Source organism: Bubalus bubalis, chromosome 7, assembly GCF_019923935.1.
Source record: "Bubalus bubalis isolate 160015118507 breed Murrah chromosome 7, NDDB_SH_1, whole genome shotgun sequence".
NCBI lineage: Eukaryota > Metazoa > Chordata > Mammalia > Artiodactyla > Bovidae > Bubalus > Bubalus bubalis.
Window position 1 is genome coordinate 19,577,087 of NC_059163.1, and position 16,810 is coordinate 19,593,896.

A 16,810-nucleotide genomic window follows, 5' to 3' on the forward strand; every position below is an offset into this window, starting at 1 on the left:
AAGAGTCTGGAAATGTCATGCCAAGTTAGTTGAATGTGACTGACTCCAACCAAAGGAGGTGCAGTGAAATGCTTTCTGAATTGATATCTATGTTATATCCAACCAACACAGTTAGGTGTTAAATAATTTTTTGGTTTTGTTTTCACAGGCAGTACCCTTTTGAACTCAGTCTTGAAAATGAACCCAGTTGTTTCGCAGCCAGGTTACGGCTCAGCGGTCTCGGCGTCCAGTGACTGGCAAACCGGCCCCTTTGACTGCTTTGATGACATAGGGATCTGTAAGTAAACGTAGCTTTTGCTTTCTCCTGGGCTACAATCATGCAGTCACTGCCATAACAAAAATGGCTTGCTTATCCTCTCACTGAGATCCACGTGTTATTCTAGAGATCATCGGTCACAAGGTGGAACACCTGGGCAGACTTTACTAGTGGATGTGTTATGTCTGTCCTGTACATAATGGCCCCTCTTGCTGTATTAACTTTAAAACAGTAGAAACCATATAAAAGTCAGATGCCAGGGACTTCCTTGGCAGTCCAGGGGTTAAGACTCCTCGCTTCCAGTACAGGGGGCCCCCGGTCAGGGAACTAAGATCCCGCATGCCACAGGATGTGGTGTGCCTCTCAGATCAGATTCCACATAAAAATGCAGCTTTCTCATCTAGATTTCCAGCTTCTCTTGAAAATTTGGAAAATCTGGAAAGAGGAGTCCTCTATCTCAACTGGCAGAAGTCAGCTGCTGCCAAGCTGACTTGTTGCTGTTGTTGTTCAGTCGCAAAGTCGTGTCCGACTCTTTGGGACCCCATGGACTGCAGCACAGCAGGCTTCCCTGTCCTTCACTATCTCCCAGAGTTTGCTCAAACTCCTGTCCATTGAGTTCATGATGCTATGCAATTATCGCAGTCTCTGCAACCCCCTTCTTTTGCCCTCAATCTTTCCCAGCCTCAGGGTCTTTTCCAATGAGTCCGCTCTTCACATCAGGTGGCCAAAGTTCTGCAGCTTCAGCTTCAGCATCAGTCCTTCCAAGGAATATTCAGGACTGATTTCCTTTAGGATTGAATGGTTTGATCTTGCAGTCCAGGGGACTCTTTTTTTTTTTTTTTCACCAGCCCCCCCTTCCCCCCCAGGGGACTCTTAAGAGTCTTCTAACCCCCTTAGTTAACCCTCTTCAAAGGGACCTCCACTCTAGAGTTTGCCATATTCGTGTCCATCATCCACTGTTGGCTGGTTTGTGTTTTTTTCAACCAGTTTTATTCATTCATTTTACCTGCCTGCCTTGAATTTATTATCCTTATCCAGATCGATCATCGGGCTTTATATTTCCCACCTCATTAGCATCCCCGTGTTCTTGATGTGTTTCTCCACTCTTCCCTTTACTCCTCTTTTCCCTACAGGGCTGAGTCTGTGTTTCCAGATTTCAATATTCTTGTGACTCTTGTGGTCGGTGCATTTCAGGAAGCTTTCGGGTTTTTAGCTTTCCTAACCTTAAATTCTTTCACAGCACCAAACACACTTTGGTGTAAGACAAATTCCTGTTTCAGAGTCTATTGCCCAAAGGGATGTAGACATTCTCTGTGTGGCTAGTCTTTCCACTGTCTTGAGAAAGAGCCTCTTTTGTGTGTGTGTATATGATGGAAGTTCCAAGTTCTGTGGAGATAGCCTTTGGCTGAAAACCATCAATCAAAAAATAAGAGTTTTCTTATCTCATCTAGGGTACAGCCATGACAAAACTCCACCCTAGAGCTTTTCAAAATAAGCTTGAACTCAGCACGTTTGAGAACAGTTTCCTGTTTGTCACTATTTTCTTAGGTCATTTTTTGTCTCACACAGACTCTTAAAAGTGAAACTTCACTATACTTTTTAAGTTTTTATGTCAATATCCCTTAACTTTTACTTGCTTCAATCCTCATAACAATAATAAAACTTTCCTCTTTGCCAGAATGACCATCTATAATCTGTTTCCTACTGCTTTTCTCATTTTTTCAATTATTTCTTTACTCAATGCTTTCTGATCCTAAGCACCTTCCCACAGTTTCCAGAGGGTTGCTCAGACATTCCGACGCCACAAACTTCCTATTCCCGTATGCTCCAAATGTAAACAAGGATAAGGAAGAAAGATAATTTGGACATGCTCAGATCAACAAGGCAGGAACTTTTTTTTTTTTTTGGATGACTATTTTGATGATTTAATGAGTTGAGGTTGTCGGGGGGAGAAGTTAGCAATTATTTTTTAAGCAATTTTTTTCCTAAACGTTTTATTTTGTATGGGGGTATAACCGATTATTCTGAAGATCAGCCCTGGGACAGGGAGGCCTGGCATGCTACGATTCATGGTCGCAAAGAGTCGGACACAACTGAGCAACTGATCTGATCTGATGTGATAGCCGATTAACAAACAATGTTGTGACAGGTCTCAGATGAACAGGGAAGGGACTCAGCCATATGTATACATGTATCCATTCTCCCCCAGACTCCCCTCCCATCCTGGCAAGGCAGGCGTTTTTGCAGTTAAGTCTGATCAGTCATATGACGAGCAAATTTCCCCAGTGTGTGTAGGATCTAGAAGCAAGATATAAAGAGCCAGGTGACCCCATTGTTTCCACCAAGTGTCCACTAAGGCCATTTCCTGAGTATATATTTTCTTGAAAGCGGTGTGTGTGTGTTTGTGTGATCAGTTGTGTTCGACTCTGCAGCTCCATGGACTGTAGCCCGCCAGGCTCCTCCGTCCATGGGATTCTCCAGCAAGAACACTGGAGTGGGTTGCCATGACCTCCTCCAGGGGATCTTCCCAACCCAGGGATCAAACCCATATCTCTTATGTCTCCTGCATTGGCAGGTGGGTTCTTTACCACTGAGCCACCCGGGAAGCCCATGGAAGAGGTATGATTAAGTCAGCCTCCTTACAATCTTGACTGATTTCTGTGATTTCACCCTGCACTCAGGTCTCTGTGGGGCTTTCTGTCCCCTGTGCCTTTCGTGTCAGATTGCCTCTGACATGAACGAATTCTGCCTGTGCGGATCAAGTGTCGCCATGAGGACAATGTATCGGACCCGATACGGCATCCCGGTGAGTAACCCATGTCCACCAGGAAATAGTCACCCCGACAGCCCAATGGCCTTCCTTCAGTCTGACTGCATCTCCATGATTGCCCTCCTCACCATCATGACTTGACCCTAGCCTTTTCTCCACTGCCATCCTAAACATTTTTTCCTTTAAACTTTAAACTTTTTATTTTGTATTGGGGTATAGGTGATAAAAAATACTGTAACAATTTCAGGTGTACAGCCAATGGACTCAGCCATACATATAAATGTATCCATTCTCTCCCAAACCCTGCTCCCATCCAGGCTGCCACATAACATTGAGCAGAGTTCCATGTGCTGTATAGTAGGTCCTTGTTGGTTACCCATTTTGGATATAGCAGTGTGTACATGACCTTCTCGAACTCCCTAACTATCCCTTACCCCCACATCTTAAACTTTATAAATGATTTACAGAGACTATCTATCTATCCCTTGGGATATATTCACAATAAAACTTTTTATTGATCCAATAGATGTGTCTCTGAAAAAGCTGCTGGAGATGAGCAGGTGAGGGATGAAGGTCAGCACAGAGTCTCTCCTGGCTTAACTCAGAGTCAGACTGGACTCTGCAGGGTGGGTGGCTGTTGCTTAGAAAGCCTTAGGTGAAAAATGGGTGTATATAGATCCGCCCAGAGCCAGCACATTTTTGAGCCAGTTACCTCACTGATAACTCGTAAAACAGTGTTCATTCACTCAAAAGATGTTATTGAGCACCTAGAACCTTGTTAAGTCATAAGCTAGTGTTCACTCATTCAACGGGGATTTACTGAATATGCAGAACATACCAAGGACTATTACAGATGCTAAAGACACACCAGTGAACAAAGGAAATAAAAATTCCTGTCTTCGTGGAGCTCACTTCAATTTTTTTGAGATTTTTATTTTAACATAATTTCAGACTTAAAGTCACAGAAATGATACAAAGACTTCCTATACACTCTTCACCCAGATTCCCCCAGTATTTAAAAACGTACCAGATTTGATTGATTTTCTCTCTTTCTTGTCTTTATTTATCTATTCTATTTTTTTTCTGAATCATTTGAGAGTAAATTATAAACTGGATACCCTATTATCTCTATTTCAGTGTGTATTTCCTAAAAACAAAGACATTCTCTTATTTTATCACCATGTGATTATCAAAAGGAATTTAACATTGATACAGTACTATTAGCTAATCCGTGGGTATTTTTTTTTAATTTATATTTTTTTTTAATTTTATTTTATTTTTAAACTTTACAATATTGTATCAGTTTTGCCAAATATCGAAATGAATCCGCCACAGGTATACCTGTGTTTCTCATCCTGAACCCTCTTCCCTCCTCCCTCCCCATACCCTCCCTCTGGGTCGTCCCACTGCACCAGCCCCAAGCATCCAGTATCGTGCATCGAACCTGGACTGGCTACTCGTCTCATACATGATATTATACATGTTTCAATGTATTATTTAAACTTTACCAATTATCCCAATAACTTTCTTTAGATGGAAAAAAAAAATCAGTTGTCTGGACCAGCTTCCGCCAGCGCCTGGCCTTTACTTTCTTTCTTGACCATCCAGGGCAACAAAAATGTGAAATTCTGCCCTCAGCTGAGCTGAGTAAGGGCCCCTGGGGTTGACTGGAGGTGTCTGTGGCATCTGTCTTCCCTAGAACTCCCTCAAGGGAGGGGTGGCAAAGCTGCAGAGATGAGATGGAGACGCTGAGGAGTTAAGCCAGCTGTTCGCCCTCTCCTGAAGAAGAAGATAGGGTAACATGGGTGTGTGTGCCCGTATCACTTGAGGCACAGAGCACCTGTGGACAGTATTAGAGGGTGTGGGTGGGGAATAATCTGAAGGGAGATCTAATGATGGAAGCAGGCAGAGCCTGGCAAGTGATTCTGTGAACGGAAAATTGCAATCATGCAGGGGCTGGGAGGGTTAAGATGAACTGGGACCACTGGAACTGAATGACAACTGTCATTCACTTCTTCTATAATATGGAAGATTTTCTCAGTGTTTGTCTTTTTTTTTTTTTAATGAATACAGATCAGTTATTTCGTAGACTATCCCTCAATTTGGTTTGTCAAATGTTTCCTCGTGATAAGACTTCGGTTATACACTTTTGGCATCAACTCTACAAAAGTGATGCTCTGTTCGCCTTGCAGCACATGACATCAGGTTGTCTCACTGTGTGTGATGCTCACGTTGAGTCCTTAGTTAAGATAGTGTCTGCCAAGATTCTCCACCACAGAGTTGCTACTTTCCCCTTTATAATGGATAAGGATCTTGTAGAGACATGTAAATCAAACTTTCACCCACTAGTTCTAACATCTGTGATAGATTCTTGCCTCCATCAGTTATTACCGTGATGGTTGTCAATGGGAGAGCTTAGACACTAATGGAAGAAAACAGTTACAATATAACTAAGAATGCTGCTGCTGCTGCTAAGTCACTTGAGTCGTGTCTGAGACTGTGAGACCCCATAGATGGCAGCCCACCAGGCTCCTCCGTCCATGGGATTTTCCAGGCAAGAGTACTGGAGTGGGTTGCTATTGCCTTCTCTGATAACTAAGAATAAGTAAGAATATAATGTATAGGTTGGTGATACGTACAACAGAGAGGTGGAAAGGCTGGAGGTGGGGTGGGAGATGGGGAATGGTAACAGAAGAAGAAAATATCACAGCAAGACCTTGCAGACCATTTTAAGAAATCTAGCTTTCATTTTAAGTGATCTGGAAAGCGTTTAAAATGCTTTTAAACACAGAAGTGACTTGAAAACTTAGCCTCTCACTCATTGTAACCAATAACAATTCATCTCGCTAAGCCTTGGCTCTCTGATAAAATGGTAACAATGATACCTCCTCTAAGGTGGTGCAGTAAGAGTCACAGCAGATAATGCAGGGAAAGGACTTAGCACAGGGTCTGGCAAGTAACAAGTGCTCATGAGTCACTATTATAATTTTTGTTCTTAGCTCAGCTGTCTTCGGGCAGCCTGCATTCCTTCCGTGGGCTTGCTCAGCCGCCTCTCTCAGCACTCCCTGTGCTCTCATTTACATCCCTCAAAAGGCAGCAGAACTTAACACAAGGGTTCTTAACTTCGTGACTGTTTCACAAACTTCCCAAAACCATATGCAAAGTGTCGGGTGTATGTACTTGTGCACATAGTTGTGTACATGGATGTATGTAGTTGTGAGTATGGGAGTGAGATTCTCTAAGTGGTCCGTCAGAGGGTAGAGGAAGGAGAGCTTAGCTGAATTCTGGAGATAAGTTTCTGGAAACAGCTCAGCAAACAGTTCACTTTGGGCTCTCTGACAAATCATTTGTTAGCATCAGTTTTCTCATCTTTCATGAGAAAGTTGTGCAAGATGATTTCTAAGATCTTCCTAGGGTCTAGGATTGTATAATAAGTTTTCTTGGTGTCTATTATATACGTGCATTTATAGACAGTGTATCTCTAGTGTTCTTTCTTAGAACAGACCTCTAAAATGGCTAATAAACCCTAGGACTGATTTGTACAGTTCAGGTTCTCTGCTTTGTTCCCCCTTTACATCTATGCAAACATTTATAAGGCTGCCCCAGCACAGCCTCTCTAACCTCCGCCTCCCTTCATGGACACAGACAGGCAAGAGACCATCCCCTTGGCCAGGGCCACAACCTCCACAGCAGAGGAGAAAGAGAAGAAACAACCACAGATTGAACTCCTATGTGCTGGAATACTGCCTGGACATATATGTGCTCATATACTACTTACAAATGCTTTGCGGGGCAGGCAGTGGTATCTCCACTTCGTGGACATGAAAAGTAGGAATGAGAAAGCCTTAAGGTCATAGAACATGGACATGCTGAAATTTGGGCTCAAGGTTTTTTTTTAATTATTACTTTATTTTTTAAAATTGAAATGTAAACAAAATTTATAATGTTGTGTTCATTTCCGTACAGCAACGTGAATCAGCTCTATGTATATATATAAAAACCCTTCCCTCTTGGACCTCCCACCCACCATGCTTCATCCCACGCCCCTAGGTCATCACGGAGCACTGAGCTGAGCTCCCAGGGCTGCACAGCATCTTCCCACTAGCTATTGTATACAGGGTAGTGTATATATGTCTATGCCACTCTCTCAGTCCACCCCACCCCACGGGCTCATGTTTATTCTGACTTACAGCCAGGCCTGGTTCTTCCCACTTAACCATCTTGTCTTCCCAAGTCCGTGTGTATTGAGTCAGGTACCACAACTCATTCATTTGCACAGTGATTCTGTAACCAGTCCTCATGACCAGATTTCTTTTTTTTTTTTTTTAAACAGCTTCCAAACAAGTGAAGCACCAGTCCCCTTTCCCAAACAGAGTGATGAATGCAAAAATCTTTGTTTCTGGGACCATTTCCCAAGAAGCTGTTCTGAGCAAGGCGTTTATGTCCCTTGCTAACTTCAGCATGGTTTAAACCCGTAGTTCATGTCCTCTCATTTGAAAGAGGAATTTTTTTCTTCTCAATATTTTCTATATCTGTATTATGAAACAGACTTAGAATTAGGGTGTGTTTTCTAAAGGTTTCCCTAGGTTTCTCAGCAAATAATAGCGGGACTTTTTTCTCCTACAAACTTCCTGAGATAAAGACAGGCATAGACATGCTGAAACAGAAAACTAGTTACATCCTTGATGAATATTTTCATTTTTGTATTAATAACATATTATGTATATTCAATAAATGTTGGTTTAATAAAAGCTTAAAAGATGAATAAATATAAATAATGAACTCAAACATGGAAAAAAAAAAAAAAACAAGCACTTTGAGGAAGGGTTAAAGGATTTGGATGATTTTTCAGGGAAAAAGAAATGGTCAAGGGACCAAATTGTCTTCAAATTGAGTATCCGTTCCTTTATCTGATGAAGGTCAAGACATTAGATTCTAACATGGTTATCTCATTGTCCAGTCTTTGTCCCACACACTTTCTCCATCAGATAAAAATCAAAATCACTACAGCAAGGAAAAAAATTTACGAAAAGTAAATCACTTTTCTCACCACTTAGGAACTCCCAAACTTTATAGGCTAAATCTACTCTCTTTCCCTTTCCTGCTCGCTCGCTCTCTCTGGGTCTCTCTTTTCACTGGAAATTGGGAATTGTACTAAATTTTAAATTTTTTTTTAATTTTTAAATTTTAAAAACTAAGTGCTATCCAAAAATGGAGTGCAAAATATATCAGTTAGTCAAGACACACAGTCACATAACCTGCTCATCAGATTAGACCCCTCGGATCAGCCAGTGCTGACTATACAGAGCAGGAGTCCCTTCTAGGGCATATCTAGCCGTGGGTCATCAAAGACCCAACTGGACCTCCCATGGAGAGGGCCTTCAAAACTCTGCCAAGCAGCTCATTCTACAGTTTTTCTAGACACTCTTCATTCTCTAATTTCTTCTTTTGCCAGTAAGGTTTATATCCTCTCTCACTATGGACTGCCTTCCTTGCAGAACATGAGGGATGTCAATGAAAAAGATTAGAGGGATACAGGGTGATGTGTGACCTAGCCCTATACTCACAATCAATTGGAAAAATTGGTGCATTACACACCTGGCTTTAAAGGGAACCATTCCACATCAGTAAAAATAGGTAAATCAAAAGGTTTCTAAAAAGGAAAAAAGTAGAGAACTCTTCTAGAACAGATAATAGAGAACTGTGGCTATGATTGTAACCTGCAGATCATTTGAAACGGTATGTTATTATGTAAAGGGTACTGGCTTGAGAGGAGAAAGACCAGTCACTGCCACCAGTTTATGAGATTTAGTTAGCAAGTCAGTTAACTTCACTTGGTCATCAAAAAAAAAAAAAAAAAAATAGGGATGGGCTTCCCTGATGGCTCAGTGGTGAAGAATCCACATGCCAATGCAGGAGACATGGGTTCTATCCCTGATTTGGAAAGATCCCACATGCCATGGAGCAACTAAGCCCGTGCGTCACAACTATTGAGCCTGTGCTCTAGAGCCCAGGAGCCGAAACTATTGAAGCCCACACACCAAGAGCTCACGCTCTGCAACAAGAGAAGCCACTGAAATGAGAAGCCTGCACGCCGCAACTAGAGAGTAGCCTCCGCTCACCGCAACTAAAGAAAAGCTGAAAAAAAGTGACGAAGACCCAGCACAGCCAAAAATAAATGAATAAATAAATGGTTTTTTTATTAAAAGAAAAATAGCAGTAAACAAGTGACAATATGATAAACATTGATAGTGATAAACATGATAGTGTTAAACATGATAAACATGTGATAAAATAGTGATAAACATGATAAACAAGTGACATAAAATGTATGTTTTAAAGAGGTTTGAAAAGTGAAACAAGTGCAGGGAATTGTGTGACTATTCACAGGCTACCTGTTGATCTATTTGTTTGTTTTTTAACAGGGATCCATTTGCAAGGATTTCCTGTGTCTGGCATTTTTACCGTACTGTGCCCTTTGTCAACTCAAGCGAGATATTGAAAAAAGAAAAGCAATGAATGCCTTATAAAAGATGCTTGGTAAGTTGGCAGGACCTCTTTGATTTGTGAGTAGCAAAAGGAAGTCTCAAAGGTATCTTTGATTTCTTTGGTCCTCTATCTCACAGATCCATGAGATGGCCCTTGGCAAAGGGAGGGCAAATGACTCTCAATGGCCAGCCTGCACCAATCAGTTGGGACTCAGCTTCCCAGAGAGCCTGGGTACAGAGGGCTAGCCCTGATTGGATGGGAAAGAATTCTGGGATTTGTTAGGATGTCTGCCACAGGTGGAGTGGCCGTATGACGTACCAGATAAACGTGCCACATATCCTCCATGTGTATCTTCACAGCATCATGATTGAAGGTACCAGAGATATGTGTACAACCGAACATTCATTTCCCAAAGCCTACATCTCAGGTCCACTGCTGTCAACAGTAACCCACTGAGACGTCACACTAACCGTGACTGTGTAATGGATCTAGTGATATGTCCTTGTCAACACCACAATATTAAAAGAGTAATACATTCTCCAAAGTGGTAGAAAGCTACCTTAGTTTCTGTGAATGAAGTGTGGACAATTCAACCAGTTATCTAAAATGCCCAAAGCTCCCGTTTAGGAAGAAGAGTACTGCCTTTTTGGTGGTGATATTGTCAAAGCTGGGCAACTGCTCATAAGCCTAGTTTCCTAAGCTCTCCTGGTCACATTTTAAATCTTCTTAGTTCTTCCTATTTTTCTTAGGCAAGAGGACGATGGCTTCTCAGTCCTGTCTTTCCGTCTCTTACTGCCAATCCCATGGAATTTATCATCCAAGTTTTATTATCACCTGGAAAGGGCTATTCTCTAAAAGTCCTATCTCCCGAGAGGTCTCTGAGAGCGTTTGATCAGGATACTGCATTCATCTGTGCCAACGGTTGGCATGGGCACAATCTGTCTCTCTCTCAGCTCTTTTGCCACATGCAGCACAAAATTGTGTCCTCTTCATGAACGTTTTAGCTCATTTCTTTTAGTGCCGTTTTAGTGTCTTAGTATTTGTCTTCTGACTGCTTTCCTCAATGACTGATGTGCTTAACCCATTTACAAGCAGAGTCCAGATGGTGAGTTTTCTTATTCTTTTTCTTCCTTGTAACCTGCCTCCTGAGACACAACTGTTGTTTCTCTTCCCAAGCAGTGACGTTTCTTTAAAGCCATTTGTTACCAATGCAATTCAGAATTTTGCCAAAGTAACCCTAGTCCCCGACATCAGTTCAGTTCAGTTGCTCAGTCGTATCTGACTCTGCGACCCCGTGGACTGCAGCATGCCAGGCTTCCCTGTCCATCACCAACTCCCGGAGCTTGCTCAAACCCATGTCCATCAAGTTGGTGATGCCATCCAACCTTGTCATCCTCTGTTATCCCCTTCTCCTCCTGCCTTCAACCTTGCCAGCATCAGGGTCTTTTCTAGTGATTCAGTTCTTCACAGCAGGTGGCCAAATTACTAGAGCTTCAGCTTCAGCATCAGTCCTTCCAATGAATATCTATGTAGTCTCCTACACAGAATGTGGTAATTTACTGGTCCATTATCCAATTAATGAAAAAGACTGTCCTGGGAGCTCTGCCTTTTAGAGTCTCTTACCTTAGTGTGAATGATGATTCACTGACATTTGATAAGAGAAATTATCGCTGGCAATCTACAGAGCATTCTTTTGGTTTACCTAACATAGCAATGGTACCTGACATAGTAGTCACTTAATAACTATTGTGGATGAATAAATAGATGCAACTTTCAAGCAAGGAAGCACAGTAAGCTCTAACCTAGACAACTCATTGAATCTTAGCTAGTGGTTGAGACTCATTCAAATATTGGGTTGACCAAAATGTTCATAAAATCTTATGGAAAAACCTGAATGAACTTCTTGACCAACTGAGTAAATTGTACTGAACCAGGGGTCATGATTTGATATAGATTTTTTTTTATATATAGATTTTAAATATGTAGCAATTTGGGGGCTTCCCTGGAGGTCCAGTGGTTAAGACTCTGCACTTTCATTGCAGAGGGCGTGGGTTCAATCCCTGGTCAGAGAACCAAGAGTCCACATGCCATATGGCCAAATAAATAAATATTTAAAAATAAATAAATATGTAGCAATTTGGCAGTAAGATAGCAGTGGAATGAAAGTTTTGATACTTGGAACAAGGATAATGTAAAGATGGAATTCTTTCATTGATTTAGTCTTTCTTTTTCTGATTTCTACAGGTCAAGTTCACATGGTAGTGAAAGAAAATGCCGCAATGAAATACTGCATCTGTTCAGTGCTATCTCACCTTAAATCTTAGAAACTAATTCAGCTAATCATATGGCTTCAAATGGCTTCAAAACATTTTTAATTTTTAATTTGCTTTGAAAGAAATACAGTGCTCCTCTCTAAGATGACTGCCATTAAAAATTAATTTCTTCAACAATTCTTGTGTCTTTAAATACTTCATCATGGAATTAACATTCCCATATGCTTCTGTTTTTGTTGTTATTGTTGTTGTTTGTATTAGGGTATAGCCAATTAGGGGCTTCCCAGGTGACATGAGTTTGATCCCTGGATTGGGAAGGTCCCCTGGAGGAGGGCACAGCAACCCACTCCTGTACTTTTGCCTAGAGAATCCCACAGACAGAGAAGCCTGGCAGGCTACAGTCCATAGAGTTGCAAAGAATCAGACACAACTGAAGTGACTTAGCATGCACACAGGTGACTCAATGGTAAAGAATCCACCTGCCAATTTAGGAGATACAAGAGACACAGGTTTGATCCCTGGGATGGGAAGATTTTCTGGAGGAGGAAATGGCAACCCACTCCAGTATTCTTGCTGTGATCATCCCATGGACAGTGTAGCCTGGTGGGCTACAGTCCATGGGTCTCCAAGTCAGACACAACTGAGCAACCGAGCCTGTCATAGCTGATTAACAATGTTGTGATGGTACCAGATGAACAGCAAAAGGACTTAGCCACGCATGTACATGTAACTATTCTCCCCCAGACTGCCCTCTCATCCAGGCTGCCACACAGCATACAATAGGTTTCTTTTAAAAAATGAGCCAAGTTTGTCAAAATGTCAAAGTTGAATGATGAGTATGTAGAGATGCTTCATTCTACTTTTCTACCTTTACATAAGTTTGAAAATGTCCAGTACAAAAAGTGTTTTAAATGTTGTCAAAATGCTTTTGTTATTTTGGATTTTCCTTGCACCCAGAGACCAGGTGTTACCCTGCAAGGCTCCTCACCCCAGGAAAGTGTGGTTTCCTCCCCCAGGGAGTTTCATCGGCCTTGGCAGGTCTTCACAGTAAATCATTTCCAGGAATTAATTGCCTAACAATGCAGAGTTTACTGTAGATTTTATACACACAGGGAGGATTTGTGCCATAAACCACACAGCAAACCACCTAATTAAAATTCTCATTGCACATCTCTGTCCTCTCCCAAGTCATCTCTGGTAGCAAGCCAGCCACAGGGACTCCACTTTCTTTTTCTTTTCTTTTTTCACCCAGGTTAACTTGGCATTTTATTTCATTTTGTAATTTAGATATAGTTGACATGTAACACTGCATTAGGGGTGTGTATGTGTGCGTGTGTGTGTGTGTGTGTGCACTTAAGTCACTCAATCATGTCCAACTCCTTGTGACCCCATGGACTGTGTAGTCTGCCAGCTCCTCTGTCCATGGGTATACAACGTAACAATCTGATACATGTATATATTGCAAAATGGTCACCACAATCATTTTACTTCACATCCATCACGGCACAGTTACAAGATTTTTTTCTTGTGATGAGAACTTTCAAAATCTACTCTCTCAGCAACTTTCAAGTATGCAATAAAGAAAAGTGAAATGGCATTTACAAGGTCAGCAATATATACAGAATGGCAGTGCTGGGCCCAGAGAGCGGGGTTTTGAGTCCTATTTTGTTGCTCATGACCGTACATTAAGGTTTTTTTTCTTCTTATAAAGATTAACCCTAGGACTTCCCTGGTGGTCCAGTGGTTAAGAATCCGCCTACAATGCAGGAAATACAGGTTCTATCCCTGGTCAGGGAACTAAGATTCCACAGGCCACGGGGCAACTAAGCTCATGCACCACAGCTACTGAGCCTGCGGGAAACGGACCCTGTGTTCTGCAACGAGAGAAGCCACTGCATTGAGAAGCCCACGCGTCACAACTACCGAGTAGCCCCCACTTGCCGTAGCTGGAGAAAACCCGCATGCAGAAACAAGGACCCAGTGCAGCCAAGAATTAATAAATAAAATTTTAAAACCTGGCCCTAGTACTCAGGCTTCCAAGGATTGCTATAAAAACTTATAGAATACCCTGTCTGTTGCCTTCCTAGCAGTCTTCATCTTTCTGTGTTTTGTTTTAACACCTGCATTGATGGTAACTGATAAGCATCATGAAAACAGAGACAGATCATATTTGCCCTAATTTCCTTCTTACTCACCCAGCACATGGAAAATATTGTGTCAAGAAGTCACTAGATTAGGTTCAAAAGTATACAAGGTGGCAAGAATTGTAATCAGATAAGACATTTGTGCAAAATGAAACTATTTGGAGTTTTTTCCTAGTCATTTTCCTTATGAAAATATGGGGTGATGTGCATACTATTTTATAAATTGTTTTGTTTTATGGCTTAACCACAAATTATGAAAGATTTCTCATATTAGTAAATATCAAAAATAAGCAGTACAATGTTACTGGCTGTAGTCAGCATGTTGTACTTTGTATCCCCATGACTTATTCACTAGAAGTTTGTATCTTTGGACCACCCTCATTTGCCCACCTCCCACCTCTGGCAACCACCAATCTGTTCTCTGTATCTATGAATCTGGGTGTTTTGGGTTTTGATTTGGTTTGGTTTTTTAGATTCCACATGTATGTGAGATCATATGATATTTGTCTTTCTTTGTCTGACTTATTTCACTAAGCATAATGCCTTTATGTGTACATGTTTACACCCCCACACACAGATTTTCTTTATCCATGCATCTGTCTTGGTTGTTTCCATGTATTAGCTACTGTAGATAATGCTGCAGTGAACACGGGGGTGAAGCCCACATACCTTTCTGATGCAGAGCAATTTAGTTCCATCTCAGCTTTCTAGTCCCAGAAACCATAGTCCCAGAGATGCAGAATGGGTCTCGTTGTTGTTCAGTCTCTAAGTTGTGTCCGATTCTTTGCAACCCCATGGACTTCAGCACACCAGGCTTCCCTGTCCTTCTCTATTTTCCCAGAGCTTTCTCAAACTCATGTCCATTGAGTCAGTGATGCCATCCAACCATCTCATCCTCTGTTGCCCCCTTCTCCTCCTGCCCTCAATCTTTCCCAGCATCAGAGTATTTTCCAATGAACTGACTCTTTGCATCAGGTGGCCAAAGTATTGGAGCTTCAGCATCAGTCCTTCCAATAATACTCAAGGTTGATTGGAACGGGTGTGGAACTCTGCTATTAAGCAAAATAATGTGCTTCCCATGTAGCTTATTTTAAAATTACTTTAAAGTTATGATAAAAAAAAATTTTTTTTAATCTTTGATGTAGCTGAAGACAGTTTTTAGTAGTCTCAGTTTCCCACTCTTGATATTATGCTGTATCCCATATATTCCCAGTGGCTAAGGCTCCCTCATACCAGGCCAGTTCCCTGTGTGTTAGTTGCTCAGTCGTGTTTGACTCTTTGTGACCCCCACAGACTGTAACCCACTAGGCTCCTCCATCCCTGGGATTTTCCAGGGACTAGAATACTAGAGTCGGAGAAGGCGATGGCACCCCACTCTAGTACTCTTGCCTGGAAAATCCCATGGATGGAGGAGCCTGGTAGGCTGCAGTCCATGGGGTTGCAAAGAGTCAGACACGACTGAGCGACTTCACTTTCACTTTTCACTTTCAGGCATTGGAGAAGGAAATGGCAACCCACTCCAGTATTCTTGCCTGGAGAATCCCAGGGACAGAGGAGCCTGGTGGGCTGCCGTCTATGGGGTCGCACAGAGTCAGACACGACTGAAGCAACTTAGCAGCAGCAGCAGCAGCAGAATACTAGAGTGGGTACCCATTGACTTCTCCAAGGAACCTTCCCGACCCAGGGATCAAACCCTGGTCTTCTGCATTGCAAGCAGATTGCCATCTGAGTCATCAGGGAAACCTCCTAAAATCAAAACCCCCTTAAATGCTACTTCATGCTAGAAGGAAATTGCTAGAGACAAGAAGGAGCAACTCTTCAGAGGAGGTTGAGGTTGGGGAGAAGACAAGTATTAATAGAAGATTTACAGATTGACAAAGCCAGAGACAGCAGAAGAGAATTCATTTCACTTGTCCAGGGTATGTAATGATTATCCACACATTCTATTTGCTGTGGCTGCTCTATCAGAGTCAGCTGTTGCTGCTTAGTGGCTTAAACAACAGCCATTTCTTCTACTCAAGAGTCAATAATTTATGGGACTTCCCTGGTGGTGCAGAGGATAGGAATTCACCTGCCAATGCAGGGGACACAGGTTCAATCCTTGGTCTAGGAGAATCCCACATGCCACAAGGCATCTAATCCTGTGCACCACAACTACTGAGCGCATGCTCCACAACAAGCCACCACAATGAGAAGCAGCTAGAGAGCAGCCCTTGCTAGCTGCGTCTAGAGAAAGCCCATGTGCAGCAACAAAGACCCAGTGCAGCCAAAAATAAATTAATTACTTTAAAAAAAAAAAAAAAAGAGTTTATACTTTGGCGCTTCCCTGGTGGCTCAGATTGTAAAGAATCCACCTGCCAATGCAGGAGACTTGGGTTCAATCCCTGGGTCGGGAAAATCCCCTGAAGAAGGAAATGGCTACTCACTCCAGTATTCTTGCCTAGAGAATTCCATAGACAGAGGCGCCTGGTGGGCTACAGTTCAGAGAGTCGAAAAGAGTCAGACACGACTGAGTGACTTTCATACTTTGGGTAGGATACTCTGCCTCTGCTCACGCAGTGTGAACTGGGGAAGCTCAACCAAGGCTGGGAAAGAGTGCCGCCTCTTGGCTATGGTTCAGCCGGGCCTGAGCCTAAGGGATTGGGTTCCTCTCCACAGTAGCCACGCCACCAGCTGCTCGGACTGTGTCACCGTGGGGTTGTTAGGTGTCCAGGGCAACCAACTTGAGAAAACCATACGGAAGTGAGTGACATTTTTATGATCTAGTTTTAGGAGTCACACAGCTTCACTTCTGCTGAACTCTCTTTATTGAGGAAGTAGCAAAGGTCTGCCTGGTTTCAAGAGAGAGTGGACACAGACTCTTAATTTTTAAAAAATA

The 16,810-nt window shown here is 42.3% G+C and overlaps 1 protein-coding gene across 3 annotated transcripts in view; it reads left to right on the forward strand.

Moving 5' to 3' along the window:
* LOC102394342 (placenta-specific gene 8 protein) overlaps positions 1-11,965 on the forward strand; it is a 30,849-nt gene extending 18,884 nt beyond the window's left edge. For 2 of the 3 annotated variants that reach the window (XM_044945710.2, XM_044945711.1), the window contains exons 2-4: positions 149-277; positions 2,938-3,062; positions 8,368-8,499. In XM_044945710.2, coding sequence (XP_044801645.1) covers positions 178-277; positions 2,938-3,062; positions 8,368-8,484 — 342 coding nt within the window. In that variant the 5' untranslated portion in view covers positions 149-177 and the 3' untranslated portion in view covers positions 8,485-8,499. Of the gene's footprint in view, positions 1-148; positions 278-2,937; positions 3,063-8,367; positions 8,500-9,451; positions 9,567-11,759 lie in introns of those variants that run through there. The other variant, XM_025289795.2, reaches the window with a different exon arrangement.
* The last annotated feature ends 4,845 nt before the right edge of the window (positions 11,966-16,810 follow it).